Here is a 21,870-nt window from a genome sequence, read left to right on the forward strand (position 1 = left end):
AGGAGGACCAAACTCAATGAACATTTCTGAATAGGTGAATCATATGTAGATAATGGAACATCATAAAAAATGAATTCCTGAGAATCTGGATTTATGAGGAACTAACACTATTTAGAAACCAGATTCATAGATACAACGGTCCAAATTGCTGAATTAAAATTTCTGTGTTTGAACTGCTTCAGTTTACATTATCTGTGCCTCTTCAATGAAGGATACAAAGATCTTAAGGGTGTGGGTCATATTTTCTACTTATAAATTCACAGGTGGCGTGGTGGGGGTCAGACATATTCCAATGTTATGTGGGCACGGCAAGGAAGGGGTAGATTTCCTCCCAGAGTTTTGGAAGATCTGGCACTCTTCTTACTTTACTCCATCTCCTGCCATTCCTGAAGTCTCTCTTCGGCCCTTATTCTCAGGATTCCTCTCTTCTTCTTTCCACCGAGGTGCTACCCTTGACTTCACCTCTCTACACTCCCACTCAGTAAGCACCTAGGGCTCAATGTCTTCAGCCAACCTTCTTTGGGCATCCTGCCTGGATTTATCTTTCCTGGGCAAGGCAGGCTGCCTTGGTTTAATCTTTGGCATGGGAACGTTCTGGAAAGGATCAGGTGCCTGCAGTTTAGGTTAGAAGTGTACCTCTTGTGTATTTTATTTACTTCAGGTCATGATACATTAGATCATGGCATACAGTCTGTAGAATACGGTCACATTAAATGGCTTTGTTATGCCTTTGCTGCTCTGAAACATCCACAGTGCTGTAATTCAGGCATTAATCTTAGTGTGCCAGCAGATAACAATAACTAACTATCTTGGGATCAAGCAACTAAATACAATCCGTTCTTAGTTATTCCAGTTTTTTTTTTTTTTTTTTTTTTTTTCTTGTTTGTTTTGAATGACGAGGAACTTGAGGCACAGAAACGCCCGAGGATTGGCCCACAGGGACAGCTGAGGAAACATTTAGAATAAACACATTTAGTTAGAAGCAGAAGTTGATTAAAACCCACAGGGAACCTTCATTCCAAGGCAGCCCCCTTTCTCTCCACTCCGAAATACGGTCGAAAAGGAAATTCATTTCCTTCTAAAGCTCAGATCATTTTTGGTTTGAATGGCATTAAACTTCTCCAAGTTTAGACAGCAGCTCTTTGCTGGGCACTGTGTCTGACACTGGGCTCTGGAAGGGCTCCTAGTCTAATAATAAATTTAGACAGATTTAATGGTAGAAATAGGCACAAGAATGCCAAAAGATGGGGTCATTAACAGGAAAAAAAAATGTGCGTGTGTATATGTTTAAGCTCGCCTGTGTATAAAATATAAACGCCAATGGTATTTGTAATAATGAGAAGAAAATCAACACCTAGCTTTGTAAATAGAACGTCTTTATTTTATATTTTCAAAGAGGTAATGTTTACCTAGTCAAAGAGTTTGAAATGGCATCTTTAAATGATCAGAAAATGTAAAGTCTAATGAGACATAAATAGTCATGTCACACATGTCCTGAGGATTTTCACGAGACCATTAGGTTTCAGGTAAATAACTTTTTATTTTCAGATGTAACTTTTCTGGAAAACATGGCTAACGTAAATGGGATTGGGCTTGAAAGCTTAATTAAAGACTGCAGTGCTTTTTCAGGGTTAGAGTATGTCCAATTAAAATGAGCTACAGTTTGATTAATTGATTCTGGATGTTTCTGCTGAGCTATTATGTTCAGAACTATCTTCCAATTAATTTCCTATCAATTTACTTGCCATGCTATATCAGACGTAATGAATTCTGGAACTTCACAGAAACTGAGTATCTTGTGAGGCAGCTTTCTGCATGATTGAGCACAATGGGCTCTGTCCACCCACACTGCAGTCCTGAGATCTTGCACCTAAATAACTCAGGTGGACACCAGGTGGAAACCCGGCTATCCTTTCCCAGTTAAACCAATCCTTCCACCACGTTCCTTATCCTCAGGAAGTTAGTCTAAGTGACAGGTATTAGAGGCACCAAGAAGGAGCTGGCTCTTTCCTAGTCCCATGCTTCCCTATTCTTATGGCAGGAAGACCTTTGAGATAAACTTTGATTTTTTTTATAAAAACAAATTATTCATGTGCTGTGCTTGACTATTATTGAGGATTAATTAGGAACAACTGCCTAATTGGCCTGGGAGCCTTGGAGAGAGAAAGAAATCAAGATCTTTATGCTGCCCTTTAAAATTCAAGGTTACAGAAATCACCTTGCAAAGTCTGGAGGCTGTCCCTGACCCTGACACTGTGGCAGAGGAAGACAAGTAAGGCTCCAACCTCAACCCAGCATAGGTCAAGAGAGTGACCAGCATGAGGGCCCAGGAGCAAGTCAGGAGACTGAAGGGAAAACACTGCCTTCCATACACCACAGAGCAGTTCCAGCTCGCAGTTGGCTGGCAAAGCTGACATGGGTGTTGAGTTCAGACACTTTTCCCTGAGCCAAACTCAGTGGTGAAAACCTGTCCTGGTGGCGGTAACCTCAGGGAAGAGGGGGTTCCTTTGCACTTCTCCCCTGTGGAGGCCACCACCGCTCTCTGATTTTACCATGCTAGGGCCTATTTATGGAACTGAACTGTTGGCCGTCTTAGTCACATTCTCCATTCCCGAGAGACTCCGTCTGAATTCTGCCTCCGGTCAACAGTCACTGAGGTTTACCCACCGGACCCAGCAAAGTGCACTGAGGGCTTCGTAGGCTAATCGTGAAAAAGACACCTCAAGGAAGGCAGAAGAACATAATTAAAACAAATGATATGATTACATTAAAGAGAAATATGACCTTTATTGTACTGAATTGGTAATAAGGGAACACACTTACTACAAAAGAAAATTAGACTGAAATAAAAATTATTCAAACATAAGGCTATTTGATATTCTCTTCCCATGACTATATTTTAGCATATCAAAAACCGAAAGTTAAAAAAAAGAAAAATGTGGAATATATTATAATTAAGAACTTCTGTTCATCAAAGACACCATTAGCAATATAAAAACACACTCAATTCACAGAGAGGTAGAAGATATTTGTCATAAACTTAGATGACAGAGACCCATAATACATAAGGATTCTTATACTTTTTTTTTAAAGAAGACAACCTTGTAGAAACTAGACAACAAATTTGAACAGTCACTCCATAAAAGGATATCCAAATGGTCATAGAGATCTGGCTGTATCCCCTGCTCAGTATAGAAAAATGCTATGACCCAGTAATTCCTCTTCCAGATACAAACCCAATATATGCTCACCATCTCCCCCCCCCCAACAAAAAGAAAGAAAGAAAACAGTACAAAGACATATTTGTAACATCCAATCTTTGAAACTACTTAAATACCCATTGACAGTAAACAAATATATCTTTTTAGGGCAACTGTTGTTTTCCCAAAATGTCTTAGGGAATACCACTGATCTCAGAGCTTCAGTACACTTAGAGTTCAGTATCGACCTCTGCATATGGCATCTAGAAACCGTTCACTCTGGACACTCAATAAATATTTGTTGGTTTGATCCAGCTCAAGTGCAAAATGCAAATGGCACCTGACTATGTCAGTGGTCCTTACCTCCCCGGCTTCTAGTCACAACACATTGAACTGGAGTTTAACTTGTTTAAAAACTTGTCAGTAAAGGAATTTAGACAGGAAACAAAAATTGCAGAGCTGGTTGAATGAAAATCAATTCAAGGCTAATTTAAGAAGCTTCTAGGAAAAATGCTGAGTTGACAAACCAAAATAGAAAATGACCACTGTCACATTTCAGCTCGCAAAATGATTGATTCTTTTCTCTCCATCATTTCCGTGGTTGCTGAATGTTTGTGAGCCCGTGATAACAACAGTGACTCTGGACACTGAGTTCTCCATGTTACCAAGGTCAAGGGTACAGGTGGAATACACCAATAAGCATTGAAAAATTGTTTTTTCAAAGTAATAGGTAGCAGCTCTGAATGGGACTTTGAAGATGTGTCATAAATTGTATACAGAGAGCGAGAGAGATCACAAAGTGAAAGAATGTGAAAAGAATGGTAAGGAACCAATGCCATGATTAAGAGCAAGAATGAAACAAGATGGGCTGTCTTATTATGCAAAGCAACCCGGTGTGACGTTGGGAGTTACTTAAGGAAGAGGAGATGTCCACCACCTAGATGTTCCTGTTTCTGACTATCATCTCACATTGGTGACCACTTTTCCACTTGTTCATACAAAGGTTTATGTTCATGCTATTCCTCCTTCGCTGCACATGACATCCTACAGTTTAGATGAGTTGAAGAGAATTGCTCTAGTATTTGGAACTCTTAGGATCGTTCGAAGTCTCCCATCCCCTATTTCCTGGATGTGGACTAACCCAAAACCCATCTTGGCAATGCCATTTATCATTTCCTTATTCCTATTTCAATTGTTATATATAATTGCTGCCCAGCTGCCTCCATTTTTCACAAGTACTTTCTATTATTTTTATTGGTTTTCCTCAGAAATTAAAGTATTCATCTTGCCTCAGAGTCTTGCTGTACAACGGAAGCTTACTCTGTGACTGGTCCTCAGGGGGGAGGAGAAAGCAAGAAGTGGGGGACACATCCTGGACTCCTTCCTGTCACCCCCCTGCAGTGACTATGTCTGAGAGACCACCAAAACATTAATGTCAAAAAATTAGATGTTAGTAAATGTTATCAATATAGACCAGGTCAGTATGATGAAGAGTATAATTTAAATCTAAATTAACATATATTCAACTACCTACAACATATTATTTATAGACATCAGTGTTCAAGATGGTATGCCAATCATATTTGCTATTTTTCTAATGTTCCATATTTGTAGGAACATAAAACAGCTTTGTTCTTTGAAACATCCTATAATAATTGGCTGCTAAATTTGTTGACAAACAAAAAGATGAAGTTTTGGTAAAAGTTACTAAACACTTAGATAGTAATCTAATCTATCTTAGACTAACTGAGCCTTTCTTTGTTCTATATTTATGAAGATTGTGCTTCTACATGATTTAGAACATTATTGTTATTATTATCATGAGTCTCTAGATTTAAAACATCTCTATGAAAGTCGTGCTGAAAACTATAGGTGCATTTTTCACAATCATGTTTACTTCATTCGTCCCTGAACCCAAATATAAATGATAGTTGTTATGCACACTTGAAAATACTGATTGGTCATAATTATTGTTAAAATGGACAGATGAACTACAAATTAAAACTCTTGAACTTGTAAGTAAGGGGAATTAAATTACCCTTTAAAATTTCAACCATAAAATCAATTACATTGTATGAAAGCAGAGATTCCCAGTCACCCATGGAATCATCAACTCTGAGAGCAGAAAAAGACTTAACTCTCACTTTATTTATTGACATGTGAAGAACTGACTTCCAAGATAAGGGTCCTTCTGCACATGACAGGTATTGACACGTAATCTCTGATTTCCTGATGAGACTGTGGTTATGGGGCAGGAGGATTTCAGTGGAGGACCCAAAGGAGGCAAATGTTTACACCAGCCTGTGAAGAACAGATTTTTCTGCAGTAGGGCAAGAATATGGCTTGTGGAATATAATCTGAATTTCAGGAACAGAAAACAGCTTTAATCACTGCTACAAATTAAGATAAGGGGGAAAAAATAAGAGAAGTTAACTTCAGGTGGAATTTAAAACTAGAAAGGGATGTGAGAAATTCAGAGACCTATGGAGGAGCATCTTGCTCCAAGGATATTATCATGGCTCAAACACTAAAGAACTCATGGCAACTATCAAATCATCATCATGTGTGTGTCTCCATGTCAAATGTCCCAACTCCATTTCAGCATCTCTTCTTCAGTCCATGCCTCCATTGTCCCTCACATGGACAATAGCCTGCATTCACCCTATTCCCACCATCTGAGCCCCTCATAGCAGGAGGAGAGAGACAACTTAGGAAATGCAAATTAGGTTGTGCACTTCCTCGATTGGTTGAAATAAAACTCCCACTCCTTGTCATGGCCACCTGAGTCCTGTACATAACTTGGCCACTTTCCGCTCACTTCCCCTCACACTCATTTTCTCTGGTCACATTATTTACTTCCTGTTCTTTGAATCCTTAAACCCATCCCCACCCCTTTGAGCATGATCCACATGGAATTCTCTTCCAGAGTTCACAGGGCTCTCTGCTTCCTGTGGCCTCTGCTCAAATGTTAAGGTCCACAGAGAGAGTCCTGTCCTGACCACCCTCCTTGAAACAGAAGACCCCAGCCCAAACTACTGCTTGACTCTTCACTTTCTTTTTTACTTTATAATTCTTCTTGCTATCCAAAAATGTATTTATACATATGGGTATTGATACATGTATTTTTGTCAGCTTTTTTGCTGCTACAACTAAAAGCCCTAACAAGAACAATTTGTGGGCTCACAGTTTCAGAGGTCTCAGTTTATAGATGGCTGGCTCCATGCCTCAGGGCCCAAGGTGAGGCAGACCATCGTGTCAGAAGAGTGTGCTGGAGGAAAGTGGCTCAGGATATGGCACCAAGAAGCAGAGAGGGAGACAGCTGCCCTCACCATGGACAAAATATAAACCCCAGGGGCCCAGCCCCATCAACCCACCTCCTCCAGTCATTCCCTACTTGCCCACAGTGACCACCCAGTTAATCCCTATCACTTCACCTTTAAACTTTCTTGTATTATCTCAGCGTGAGCCTTGGGGGACACCTCCCTTCGAAACCATTATAGCATGTACACATATGTGTATAAATATCTACATCCAGTACTTTCTCATTTCCTGTTATTGGCTGTCTCTTGCCTCCTCCAGCGAAATATACACTTAGGAAAACAGAACTTTTTGGTCACAGAAAGTGCTTCATTAAATTAGCTCTAATTATTACTGAGTTTTTACTAGTCTGTCACCCACTGTGGTCTAATGCAGTGTAGCCTTTGTAATTATAATTTGTTTTTCATACTGTCTACCTGCAGGGGAAAAAATATCTTTATCTACAAACTTAGAAAAAAAATTCTGGTGTATTAGTAATGTTGTACATTGATAAATTCATGCTTTATCTTCTGAGCATGGTTTTAGCAAATGGACTGAACCCTTTCCTGAGAGGATGGTCTACCCTATGGTAAAGATAAAAGTAAGCCCCTCAGTTCGGTCTCTTGACAGTCCTGAGCTGCTCCACCTGACTCCTTCTTTATGAATCTTTCTCTCAGTATGTCTATACCACATCAAGTCAATGTACCCAGTCACCTCTAAGTAGTGAGGAAGAAATCATATAAACAGATCTTTATTAATAGCAGATGTAACTTTTCCAAAGATCTTTTATTCCTGCCTTTCCTTTTTATTTTCAGTGACTTTGACTTAAACATAATCAAGATTTCCATCTTTAAAACTTTCAAGAGACACTGCCACTCTTAAATCTGAACACATATGGAGATGTCAAAGGCCTGACTAATTGCCTCAATAAAGATGAAATCTCTTCGATCCTTATTCAAATTATAGCACATGATTGATGGCAAAGGACTCAAGCCTGTTCCAAAGCAGTTTTCTGATGTCATACTAGTCCTTCATTACAGCCACCTGAAATCAAATTAAGGCCAGAATTCCTATCAGACACAATATACGGAGACTCCATTTCTATGAAGTTGAAATTCATACCAAGGATGAAAGGTCATCCACAGGCAAACGGCAGCATATTTCACAGAAAAATTCGAGGACAATTTCAGCCCTCTCAATTTCCAAGAATAGTAAGGCTATTTCCAAGCTACTGACAGATTTTAAATTGGCATACCTTTTGTTGTGGCCATCTCTCATTTTTTTTTTTTAAATTTAAGAAATATCTATGTCAATTTCCTGACCAAGTTTCTAGCATGGTAGCAAAAATTATACATCCCTTCTCAAGTATTCTTTAGTATTTCCCATACTTCCAAGTAAGTCAGTCAAGTGGCCATGAGATCATAATTACATTGTCAAAATTATTCACAGAAGATATTCATTAAATGTCTTTTGAGTAAAAAAATAAATAATAAAAAAATGAGAACATAACATAAATTCATTAGAAGTTCTAAATATATCTTGGTCAAATACATCACAGTCTTCACCCATTGCATGAAATAGGGCTAATAAGACCAGAGCATTAGGCAACAGGAGGAATAATGGGGCAGGGAGAGGGTGATGAATTTCCTTCTAAATACAACCCTTGAAACTGTTTGAAATACAATTTCTGATAATCCATCATTTATCCTGTTTTAGAGTGACACTGTATCTTTATTTACATGATATGAGCAATGATCAAATAAAAGATAATTCCTCGAACTTCATGGTCCATAAGTTCTGTAATTATCAAAGATGAAAAGGAAAATTAACACATCCCAAAGAATCCCACTAGCAAGACTGTAAGGCCAAGTCAACAGATTTGGGAAATAAAGGAACAACATCTGAATATCAGTATGAAGTAGGTGATCGAAAAACGGCACGAAAATGTGCAAAATGAGGAAAATTAGCAGAGGAACTGGTGAGACTGGTAAAGCCATGAATTCTATATTCCACTCTTTTTTTTTCTTTTTTTCCCTTCTTGCTTGTGGCCTGTGTATGATGCATGATATGTGGATATGTTAGGATAGGGGTTAGGGGGACTGGTTTGCATTGATTAGAATGACAAGGAGGGTTTCTCAATCCTGGGGACAGAGATAAACATTTTCAATATCATACTAGAAGCACTAATGAAATAAACAAACTTGAACAAATCATATAATGCAGGTTTGCAGATTTAGGAATTAGTTTCATACACATTTGAAACTCATTTCCTAGGTGGATTTTGAAGGCAAGCCAAGCCCCTGAACCTCAGTTATCCCATCTGTAAAGGAGGAAGAGTTCCTACTTCACAGGTTGGATACAAGGAAGAAACGAAACACCTAGAAAAGACTGGCACATGGGTTTGGTTTGCTGTTATTTGCAGTGCTGGGGATTGAACCCAAGGTCTTGCACATGCTAGGCAAGTGCTCAACCCCTGAGCTACATCCCCAGCCCCTGGAGTGTGGGTTTTTAATAAGTGGTGATTCATTATATCCACTGGTTGTGATTATCATTATTTTTATAGTTAGTGTTATTTTATTTTGGCCCATCTGTGTACTAACATTGTAAAACTAAATGACCATTGGCTTAAAAGACAACTTACCCACGAAGAGCTGACTGTTGAGCTGTAACAGGACATGCCCGTCAGCTGGAGCAGCCTGAGTCTTTGGTGACAGCTGGTCCACCTGAATGGAGGCCTCCTTCATGTTCCTTTCCACTCTAACATGGTGCCACTGGTTGTCATTGAAGTGGGTGGGTGACTGCACTGAGATTTCCAGAGGCCCATTGCCCACGTCAAATGAAAAGGTCACTGTTGTTGGAGCTGAAAATGTTAGACATGAGACTATTTAAGTGAGTTCACATAGCAGAGCTGAGTGTTCAACACATGTAGTGTTCAACAACTGCATATCATCACTGGACATAAAAAAAAAAAACTTTAATTTTATGAAAGAAGTCAATAACATCATTTAGAAAGGGGTCTTTGGATGTGGGTTAAGATGGTAAGATACATTTGTACTTTTTGAAAAAATACAAGAGATTTTAAGAAATTCATTCTCTAAGTTAATTTTATATTGATAAAGAGTAAAGCTTCTTACCCAGGGGATGAAAACGAAATAGCATCTGGCATTTTATGTAAAAGTAATTGTTTCCACAATTTGAAATCTATATAATTTTACAGGCATGCAGCATGCATTTGATATTAAGATAGTAATAGCAACCATGAGTATATCAAATTGATATGAGTAGTTGGTCTAATTAAGTAATTTTGTAATTACCTGAAATTTTTGGCTTTAAAATTTTAATTATTTGAACTTAAGATTTTCTTAAATTGCTTCTAAAAAATATCAATAATTTTGCCATATTTCACAATTTAATATCAAATTATTTTCTTGTGAAAAGAATAAGTTAATATCAGAGAATTTTGACAAAGGGACATACAAAGAAAAGATTCAGCTGATGAAGTAGAAACATGAGTTCTTGAAAAATTAATTAAAGGATTTATTACTAAAAAATAGATTCCCATAGACTTCTCTGCCAAGGAGACTTACAGCGTAGCTCTATTCGTATGAAATCAGTAATTCCCAGGTTTTCTAAAAACACCCCCGAGAGAGCTGTTGTCTTAAAAAAAAAAGACACATCGGCACTAAGTTCTCCATGGAAAGTAGGAAAATGAAGGTATGAGGCCTCAGTATTGAAGGAAGCTGAATTCCAAAATGACCCTGTTTAAAAAGAAAAAGAAAAAGAAAAAAATTTCAAAAAGTAAGAAAAATTCAAGACACACAATGATACATAGTATTTTCTATATCAAGCATTCTCACTAAACTGCTGCTCAGTCATACAAACTGCTTTTGTTTTTTCATATGATTAGAAATTTCAGAGGAAAATCCTGATTCCTTCCAATAGGATGGGCATGATGGGTACTGAAATGGTTTAAATTGAAAAAAAAAATCCCAACTTCAGTACGTCCCCCTGCCAAAGGAACATTCTAAGGCTTCACCCAACTTTGATTAATAGCTTAACTTTTATTACTTGAAAATGTTAATTTTTATTGGGTGTTAATTGTTATTCATATCTGCTTTGAATAACACAATTCCTAAAGAAGCTCACACTGGTTCTTGTTCCCACACACACAACTTCACAGAGTTACATTCTCAACCATTTCCATTCATGAGCCTTGTGATTTCCTCAGCTGAGACTGACATTCAAAATAGTGTCATCCAAACAAAGACCAAGGCAAACTTACTCTGTGCTGTACGGATCTTCTCATAAAAAAATACTCTTTTCACTCAAAATCATTTCTTACTTTGCTTATAAGAGTGAGGTAGATGACCAATAGAGGCAAAGCATTCTCAGAAAGTTTACAGATGCTCAGAATAGACAGAAAATGCTTAAGAGTTTTGAGATACAAATTAACAGATCTGAAAATATATGTAGGCTATAAAGTTAATTATAATTATTCAAATACAACATTTGATCTTCACTTTCGCATGCCTGGTTTTTCTTTATATCTGTAATTTTCCTTTTGAAAAAAGATATTGTAGGTGTTATACAGCAGAATATATGGAAAATACAGAATAAATGCAATGTATCCAGCCAGATACATGCAACAGAGAAAGACCATGCAGTGCAGCTGCCCCAGCAAGTTTTCAGAACTCAGCTAGGAATTTACATCTTTAGTCTGAGGCAACTGCCTTCATAGCACTCCCAACACTGGGTTGAATTCTCCTATCTAAATGACCTTCCTCTGGAGTGAAAATTCCATTTCAAAACAACAGCTAGTTATGTTAGTGAAGAACTATACCTAGCTACTTAAAAGTCACCAACTTGACTCTGCTTCTACATGTCCCTTAGACTTTAACTTATTTCCTATAAATGCTGGACTAAACAGTTCTTACAACTATTTCATTTTTTCTCTTTTCCTTGTGAACCTGATTCAAAAGTCAATTCTTATTTTGTATGTGGACAATTTTAGAATTGAATTTATTCAGCTGAGAATAATCTTACTTCGAGGATTTTTTTTTCCCCAGAGTCAAATGAAACTATATATTATCTGAGTCATGTCAAGCCTAGTCTTGTGTCCTTTTCCAAGCTATTTCTATGCTTACACACTTTAGTCTCTAGGAAGGAATATAAGAAAAGATATAATATCAAGTCAGAGATAACAACACATTTGTGTTCTTGAGAGTTCTTACCTGGTCTATTTTTAGAAGGAATTCAACACCCTTCTCTTGAAATGTTGTATGTGGAAATTAAAATAAAGCTGTAACATTATGGAATGTTATTAAATCTTATTTTGTCTGATTAGAAAGGGAACATTCAGAATTACTTAAAGGTTTGAATTAGATAATATTATTATAAAACATAACATTTCATTTGTTTCATATTGTAACATAACTAACCTAATAAAGCATCATATAGAAGGCTTCAGGGAACTGGTAGAAACAGAGGAGCAATTCTGTGAATTGCTGCTGTCTGTACAATGGATGCTTTTATAGTAATGAAAACAATTCGTTACATGAGGTAGCTAAAACACTCTCATACACATAATAGTATGTTTTGTTTAGTTGGCAAATCTTATTTTATAATTCACAATAAGTACAAAATGAAATAAGGACAGTTTATGGGATTAAGAAATGGCTGCTAATTCAAAACAATTATAAAGAAAGTAAAGGCCAATATTTACATGGTCAAATAATGTTAATGGCATGTGATATCTCAACTCTGCATACAGTGTGCTAAGATGCCCCCAGAAGAACTGGAGCAACCTCAGAGAAAGGCAAGGCATGGAGGAGCCAGAGCAGAACTCAGCAGGCAGGCAGCAGGAAGCTGAGGTCCTTGAAAGAGGATTCCATGGGCAAGGGGCTGGAAAATCCCTGAGCTGCCCTAGGAGCAGATCTGAAAGTACTTGCATGCTATGTGACTTCCAGTTCTAAAAGTAAGATGCTCTTGTGCTATCCCAACAAAATCATACTATGACCCATTATTCTAAGTAACAATACTTAATAATTAACAAATTAATAATATCTATTTTCACTTGAATTCAACAGAGAGTACTAGAGATTTGAAATTCCTTTAGGAACACCACCTTCTATCTTTCCATAATGGGTGTGTGTGTGTGTGTGTGTGTGTGTGTGTGTGTGTGTGTGTATAAATAAAAACAAGATCCACAAATTATTTACATAGAAGATGTACTAGTTTGAGTCCCTTTATAAAATTAACTTAGTACTGTGTTAAAATTATATGCACTTTTAAAAAGAATTGTTTTGCTCAACTTTTGTTTATCTTCTTTGTAGACTAGACTTTTAGAAAGAGCAGTTCTATAGAGACACAAAGTAGGTTAGTGATTTACCAGAGCTGGGGAGGCAGCTGAGGGAGAGTAGTGACGAGAGCCCTTTCTTAAAAGTTTAAAAAAAAAAAGAAAAAAGAAATGTTAAAATATTGAAATGCTGATGTGAGGAATATTTTAGTAGTCAAACACATCTTCTAAATATTTATGAATCAGGGAGGGTGGGGAGGGGATTGGGGAGTGAAAGTGATCAATTACATTTTTATGCAATATGAATATGCTACAACAAAACCCAACAAAAATTAAAAATATTCATGAATCCTTAAAAAGTAAGCTGGAAAATAAGGATTTCTTCACAGAAATAAAATTCTAAGATTAATTACATATGGCGTTATTGGAACATAGAAACCTATGTATTGGTTTTATAATTCACTGGTTCCCCTCTTTAGCACTTTTATTCCTGTTTTCAACCAATTTATGAACCTCCACAGAAATCCATGAGCAAAATAAAATTGAAAATGAAATCTGGCTGGAGAGGATTACAGCTTGTGGGTTGCAGATAGTGTAAAAGAGAACAAAGTGGTTCGTAGATGTTTCCTAGAGTAAGAAACTCCTTCCTGCCCTCAGGACACAGACTTGATAGGGCAAATACCTCTCAGGAAGCCAGAGAAGAAGTCTTTGTAATTAAATAACTGTATGCATCATTGATAAAGAAGATATTTCTTATCATTATTCTTATGTTAATTTTGTATAAAACTGTGTGGATATCAATAGCCAAGGCAAATGCATGTGTATATACTTAAATTATTCAAAGACATACACTTTCAATTTTGTTTTAGAAGGAGCTAGAAGGATGGAATTTTGGAGCAAGCATCCAATTATTTTTGGTCTAGGTGTAAAAGGATATATAAAATAGTAAATGAGATGAGTGAAGCACTTTTAAGTTTGTCATTGCTTATCCATCAGTTGTTCCTATGAAGGTCACAGCAAGGTGGGAAAGGGTGGGAGCTGTGTTAGAAAACGGAAGAGATCCATCCCAGTGTTGCCTCCCTGTAGGAAGCAACCTATTTTCAACTAACAAATAGCAATATTTTAATACGAGGGAGATCATATTATAAATACAAGATAAGTTTTGTCTACCTAAGATCCAATCCCTTCATTAATACACGTGACCATCCAGTAAAATCCCTGTCCAGTTATCCATTTGGGAAGGGGAGAAAGCGTCCAAAGGTCAGTTATAACCAAATTTAGGTATTCAAACAACAGAAACAGAGTTACTTTGGCTTGAGCAAAATAGATAAGTGACAAATTAATCATGAACTTTTCATTGACCATACACTAATGAAAGTGTGATTCTTCGATTTACATGGTTAAAATCAAAAGTAACTTGGTATTCAGATGGTTGTGTTTTTAACACTCCAATTGACGATAAATATTTGGATGCTCCAATTGACTTTAAATGGAAGAGCTCTTAATTTTTGGCTTTGTACTTGTATATACTTCATGCTACAAAGTATAGACATCACCTTTTTTTTTAGGTGGGCACATATATACACTGGCCATTTTAGCCATTTGTGAAAAGGCACACTGATTTTTTTTTTCCAGGCCTAGATTATATTTTATGTACTAGTTAATTTGATGAAGTATTTTATCAGACCATCATCAAAAATAAAAACTAGTGAATTATTCATAATGTGTGTATTGCCTAAGGATTCCTGCATATAGGGCTTAATTATAATCAAAGCACACCAGCTGTAAGTATATGTTGGATATAGCAATGCCCAACGTGAGCTCTGAAGACAAATCTGTGATCACACTGTATTTCCCTTCTAGTTTCTGGCCCATGCTCTTGGAGGATGATTTCACACACACTCTTCCCAAACACACCCCATCCCATTTCTCATCCTTGAACTTCTCTAGTGATCTTCTGAGAGCAGAAAAGGAAGAAGAGATGTTCTGTAAACTCCCACCCCAGCCCCACTCTCCTTCCTGCATCTTCTCTACATTCTACATTCACTCCCATTACGATGATCAGCTGCTCTTACTCCACGGGGCCTCTCCCATTGGCACAAACATGCTGTTTGCTCCCATCTTAGAAACTCAATCTTGTGTTCCTACTTTTCTTTGCACTTAACATTACATTCCTCCATTTGTGTTCTCTTATTTCTTGAACCTATTCCAGACTTTTATCCCCAAATACTTGCCCAAAACTGCCATCAACAAAGTCATCAATGGTCTCCACATTGTTCAATTCAATTACCTCAGTACTCATCTTCGGCTATCAGCAACATTTACCATAGTTGATATTCCCTCCTCCTTCAAACATTTCTTCACTTGGAGGTCACGATGACTATACTTTTCTGCCTTACTTATTAGTGGTATGATTCTCAGTCTTGTTTCTTTCTTCCTCCTCACCTCCTCAATCTATCACAATTGGAATGTTCCAAGGCCCTGTCATTCATAACCCATCTCCATTCACAAAATCCCACCTAGTCTGTCTCACGCCTTTATACAAATATAGCTATATAAATATAGTAGCCTGAAGCCTGGAACTCCCAAACTGACAACTGCACATCTCTATTTGAATCTCTAATGGCACTTCAGCCTCTACATGTCCAAAAACTGAAGTTATATTCCATTGTAACTCCTTCACCCCAGAAGCAATCTTCCCCATTTCAATTCATGTCAGTTCTAGCCCTCTGATTATTAGACCAAATAATAATAATCAAATGGGATACATGTTGTTTCTCTATTTGTACATGGAGTCAAAGCATACCATTTGTGTAATCATAAATTTACATAGGGTATTGTTGTTTGATTCATTCTGTTATTTTTTTCCCTTCCCCCCCACCCCTCCCACCCCTCTTTTCCCTCTATACAGTCCTTCCTTCCTCCATTCTTACCATCCTCCTTAACCCTAACCCTAAACCTAATCCTAACCCTAACGCTAACCCCTCCCAACCCCCATTATATGTCCTCATCCGCTTATCAGCAAGATCATTCATCCTTTAGTTTTTTGAGATTAGCTTATCTCACTTAGCATGATATTCTCCAATTTCATCCATTTGCCTGCAAATGCCATCATTTTATCATTCTTCATGGCGGAGTAATATTCCATTGTATATATATGCCACAGTTTTTTTATCCATTCATCAATTGAAGGCCATCTAGGTTGGTTCCACAATCTGGCTATTGTGAATTGAACAGCAATGAACATTGATGTGGCTGTATCTCTGTAGTATGCTGATTTTAAGTCCTTTGGGTATAGGCCAAGGAGTGAGATAGCTGGCTCAAATGGTGGTTCATTCTTGACTTTTCTTTTTGCTACCTATACCAGCCCATCAGCAAAGTTTGTTTGTCCTCCTTTTAAACCACACCCGTATCACAATGCACCATTGTGGCCATTATTCAAGACACCACGATCTCTCAGCTGGGTTAGTAACAAGGTCTCCTTCACACTCTCCTTTCTCCTTGTTGGAACAAGTGCTCTGTTCAATCTCACTGAAACATAACTTAAATCAGGCCATTCCTCTACTTGAACTCTCCTAATACTTTCCAAACTCATTAAGGATAAAAATAAAGATTTTCAAAATCCTCCATGATCTGATCACTGGGTTCCTCTCTGACCTCCACCACCCTCCCCTTGCTCACTAAGCTCCAAACACTGGGACCTTTGGCTGCTCCAAACATGGCAGCTACATTCCCTTCTCTGCATGGTTCCTCTGGCCGCTCCCTCTATCTTGAGTAGAGTGCTCTTTCAAAGACATATGCATCTCTAGCTCCCTTACTTCCTTCAGATCTTTATTTGAAAGTCACCTTCTTAGTGAGCCTTTAATGGTCATTCCATTTAAAATTGCCCCCTGTGCCTCAATTTTACTTTCTTCATGCCTATTAGCAGTACCATACCATATATTTTACATAATTGTTTACTGTCTCTCTCCAAGAGATTGAAAGCACCAATAATACAGATTTTTTTTTGTCTGTTTTGCTCATTGTGTGTAGTCTCTTTCTCTCTCTCTCTGCATGTGTGTGTGGGGGGGGTGCATGACACAATGCAGGAGATTAATTAATACCTGTTGAATAAAATTATAAGATTTTCTTTATCATTGTATTGTGACCATCAGATAGCTTAGAAGAACTCCAGGTTAGTTATAGAACATATATCCAAGGATACCCACTGGAATCTTTGTTGAACAGATGGAAAGAACAAGGAAAACAGAGGAGGAAAAAGAAGTAACATGAAAATGAGATTATAACGTAAAGCAACTTCAGGAAAATTAAAGATAGGAAACCCAGTAAGTTAAAATAAAACACAAAAATTAAAATAATTTCCCAAAGGGGGATTGCCAGGCATAGTGGAGCTAACAAAATTATCTTATTATCTGCTAAAATGGAATTGATCCTTACTTTTTTTTAATGGCTTATATATTCTCTGCCAAATGGAAGAGAAGTCTGTCAAATGGAAGAGAAATTAACCAAATTATTGGTCAATATCTTTTTCCAGCCTGAACACCTAACTTCTGCAAAGTTATTTATTGCCTACATGCACCTTTGATTATTTAATGCATTCTGGGCAGCTGTGATTTCTCAGACAGCTGTACTAGTCGATGAAGACAAAATGAAGAAACTAATTTCAATGACACAAGCATTTCTTAGAATAAAAAACTTAGAACAATTTTTCCTAACTTCGTAAGTTTTAGAGGTGCTTTGTTTAATCACAAAACTTCAACACAACAAATTAACTGAAAAGAAATACTTCTAGTAAAACGGGTTCAAAGTTCAAAGTCAAAGAACTTAAAATATTGAATGTTCAGATTAACATACAGAGAGCGGAAATTTAGAACATGTTTGCAGCAACTTCAAAATACATACTACATATGCCTTGTACCACATTGCATCTATTTTGGGGAACTGATTATTGGGGTAATATGCTAAAATGATTAAATATAGTGAAATAGGAGTGAACAGTACATGTTAAAAGGGTGAATTGTAGGGCATGTGGATTATATCTCAACAAAGTTGTTCCCCAAAATCAAAAACAATGCAGGGGTGAGCCAGATGAGTTTGTTATAGAATCTTAATTCAGGAAATAGATCACTAATGCATCTTTCTAGGACAGCAAATAAAAGGAAAATATCAACCACCTAACAATAAAATCCAAGAAGAAATAAATCAAATTCAAAAAAATTTCATGCATAGAGAGGCTCTAATAATAGGATGAGGGGTTAACAGTTAAAAACAAATCACTATGCAAATAATAACGTAACTAGTAGCAAAAACTGGCTAGGTAAATGTTCTTGTCAAATGAACAAAACAGAAAACAGACTAAAATGACCATAAAATAATATTTTTCTGCAAGAAGTAAAAACGTGATCCAATTTTATAAAGGAACTAACATGGGTGAAAAAGTGAACTTTCATAGTAAGTAAAATCAAGTTCCCATTTGAAAGTACTTTTATTGCCACAGCCTATATATATTTATATATGAGAAATGGCTCAGATGGAACTAGATGTTCTTTGTACTATTTTTTTCTAATCAAAACCAGTCTTCCAATATATCTAAACTCATTTCACTACTAAAAGTATATATCTGCTTACCATTTAATTACTTATGCAATCAATAATTTCTGTTTCTTACTGCTATTGGTTCCTTTAGCTATATATGATGGATCATTATTCTTTTATAAACTGCTTTTTATTGATTACCTTTCATGTAACAGGTAATGTGCAAGACACCAGGAACACAAAAGTGAATGAGTAATGGACCCTGCTCTTGAGGGGTTCAAAAATAATTAAAAACCAGTATGAGAAATATATCCTTGAAATATGTTCAACCTTTCCCCCCTCCCCCCAAAAATGCAGGACTCTCTCTTCTAGAGATCTGTGGAAATCTACACTGAGGAAAAGTTTTCATCTGAGTTTGAAAGGGGACCATAAAAGAATTGGGGAGACTTTTGCAGACAAAGGCAAATGAGTGAGAAGGAATTGGAGCTGGATACCATCAGGAATTTTCTTTCTGCAGCAAAAATGCAGGAACAGAAGAAGGTCCCTATAGACGTCTTCCTGCTGTAAGCTAAAAACCTAACCTGACCCTGTGTGTCAATTCTGCACATCTACCCCTTCTACTTAGCATCTGAGGGAAGCTGTGGAATATAACAATTAAAACTGGAACACTCTGGGCCCTGCCTCAGCTCACTTGGTCACCTTCAAGCCCAGACCAACCGCTGAGCTACAGCTGTGATACTCAAACCATATTTAGAGAACATGCTTCTTCCTCTATCCTCCTAATCAATCATGAACCAGTGCTTTTTGTAAAAACAGGATAAAAATAAACTACTAGAAAAATGGAACGAGAAAAACAAAACCATAAAAAATATCATCCCTAGACCATTTTTACTACCACTATGCTCAACAGACATAAATTACTCTGTCCGACTGACATAAATCATTCTAAAAATGTACTCTGAATTTCTGTACTAACCTCATCATTGGTAACACAGAATTGCCAGATGGGCACTAGCCTGTGGGCCACAAGAAGGAGCGGTGGCATCTGGAAACTTGTTAGGAACGCTCCCATCCCAACTCCTGAACCAGAAGCTCTGGGGATGTGCTGCAGAAACCAGCGTTAGAACAAGCTCTCCAGGTGTTTTAATGACGGCTGGCAGGGATTGTTGATGCAGAGGACTTTGGATGATACTTCAGAAATAAAGATGCCCCCACCATTCCTGGTAGACCGAGTAGATACAACAGCACCCGAAGCCGTTTATCATCACCTCCTGCTAACTGGTAAACTGAAATGTTTTCCCTTGATTCTTTCCTTGACTCTTTTGTGTTTAAAGTTAATACGAGTTAGAAACATCTTCAGCAGGATTCCAGAAGTGTCCTGGAGAATTGGAGAGCGACCATGTTGTTAAATTGTTTACTATTTTAGGAGTTTACTCCTGGTGACTTTTCAATGACCCAGCTTTTAAAATCAGGCAAACATAACTATTCATACTATCACTTGTTTTTTGGTTTGGGGTTTCTTTTAGTCTCTTTGCATAGAGTAAAACTGAGCCTTTTGGTGTATAGCTCTAGGAATCCTGACAAACGTATAAAGCCACAAAACCACTGCCACATTCAAGATATAAAACATTTCCTTCCTTCACTTGTTGCAAGTTCCCTTGTGCCTTCTAGTAAAATTCCTCTCACCTTGAAGCCCTTGCAAAGGAGACTCTTTTTCTGTTCCTATGGTTTTGACTTTTCCAGACTATCTTAAATATGGGATCAAAGAATGTTGCTCCCAGTCCAGATTCTCTCACCTCACATATGCAATTAAGATTCACCCATGTGGTCATGTACACCAAGCCTCCATTCCTTTCTGTTCAGTAGTATTCCACCATGTATCGTGCACACACCAGAGAAAAATGGGATGCATACCCAAACACTAGCTGATGTACATGTGGGTGGCTTCTAGCTTTAGGAGACTCTGAATAAAACCAATATAAGCCTTTGCATACAGGCATTTCATTTCTCTTGTATAAAATCCTAAGAATGGGATTGCTGAGTCATGGCATGTTACCTGGGTTAAATAGTAGAAGAAAATGCCAAACTGCTTTCAAAGAAGGGGTACCATGTGACATTCACAGCCTCAACGTATGAGGGTTCCAGATACTCTGTATCTTCGCTAGCACTTGGTATTTGTAATCGTTTTTTATTGTTATCATTACTTTAATTTTAGCCATCCTTAAAGTTATATACTGGTATCTCAATGAGATATTATTTTGCACTCCACTAATGACTAATGAGGTTCAGGATCTTCATTTCAGATGAGCTTACTTGAAATCCATGTATTTCCTCTATTAGGAATAGTATGTGCAAATCTTTTGCCCATTTGTTAATATGATTTTTTATTATTGCACTGTAGGGTTCTTGTTGTATTCTGGATACTAGCCTTTATAAGACATGCATTTTGCAAATATTTTTTTCCAGTCAGTGGCTTTTTTTTTTTTTTCCCTTAACAGTATCATTTTAAAAGTAGATGCTTTGGATTTTGGTGAAACCCATGTTTTTTAACATTTTATTTTATGGATTGTGCTTTTAGTGGTGTGTCTAAAAACACTAAGCCTAACTCAAGGTCACTCAGATTTCCTCCTATTTGCTGAGAGAACTTTTATAGTTTGTGGTTTTATATTTAAGTCTATGATGAATCTTGAGTTGATTTTTTGGGTACACTTTGAAGTATGAACTGAGATTCTTTTCTTTCTTCTTCTTTGTATTCTTTTTCAAGTGAATTCTGATTGTTCCAGTACTGCATCTTGAAAAGAATTGCCTGGCAGCTTTGTCAGAAAGCACTCAGGCTGGGATGAGTAGGTTTATTCTGGGCTCGCCATTCTATGCCGTGAATCTCCTTGTCCATCTTGATGTCAATACCACATTACTTTGAATATTGTAGTATTATAAAAAGTCTTAAACTCATGCAGTGTTAAGTCTCAGGCTTTGTTTTTAGTTTTCAAAATATTTTAGCTTTGTTCCTTTGCTTTTCCAAGTACATTTTTTGAAAAACATGCCAATTTCTTGTACAAATTTTTTTTCATATTGTTGACACTACTGTAAAGTTACTTTTAAAATTTCATTTAAATTTTTCTATTATTAGCATAGAGAAATATTGCTTTTGCATACTGACCTCCAATCCTGGGACTTTGCTGGACTCATTTTTCAAATAAATTCTTTGGGATTTTTCTATCTAGAAAATCATGTAATCTAGAATCAGAGGAATTTTCTTTCTTCCTTTTTGATCTATAGCCTTTGGGTTTCTTTTCTTGATGTACTGTATGTGCGAGGATCACCAATGGTATGTTGAACAGAAGTGGTGAGATCAGACTTTCTCACCTTGATCATAATCTTAGGGAAAAGCATTTCAGCCTCTGATCATTCAGTGTGACATCAGACACTGGATTTTCACAGATGCCCTATATAACAGTGAAGGTTTTCTCTCTAGTTCTTCGTTTGCTTAGTTTATATCATAAATAGAATGGTGAATTCTGTTACTTTTCATTTATCTACTGA

General features: G+C 37.1%; 1 protein-coding gene across 2 annotated transcripts in view; it reads right to left on the reverse strand.

Annotated features, from left to right (window-relative positions):
* Positions 1–21,870, reverse strand: part of CNTNAP4 (contactin associated protein family member 4) — a 246,845-nt gene that overhangs the window by 26,424 nt on the left and 198,551 nt on the right. For both annotated transcript variants that reach the window (XM_079118280.1, XM_079118281.1), the window contains 2 exons: positions 10,085–10,255; positions 9,139–9,357 (listed from right to left, as the gene is read on the reverse strand). In XM_079118280.1, the coding sequence (XP_078974406.1) occupies positions 9,139–9,357; positions 10,085–10,255 (390 nt within the window). The remainder of the gene's footprint in view (positions 1–9,138; positions 9,358–10,084; positions 10,256–21,870) is intronic.

The sequence above is a fragment of the Sciurus vulgaris genome (genome assembly GCF_902686455.1).
Source record: "Sciurus vulgaris genome assembly, chromosome: 17".
Classification (NCBI taxonomy): Eukaryota; Metazoa; Chordata; class Mammalia; order Rodentia; family Sciuridae; genus Sciurus; species Sciurus vulgaris.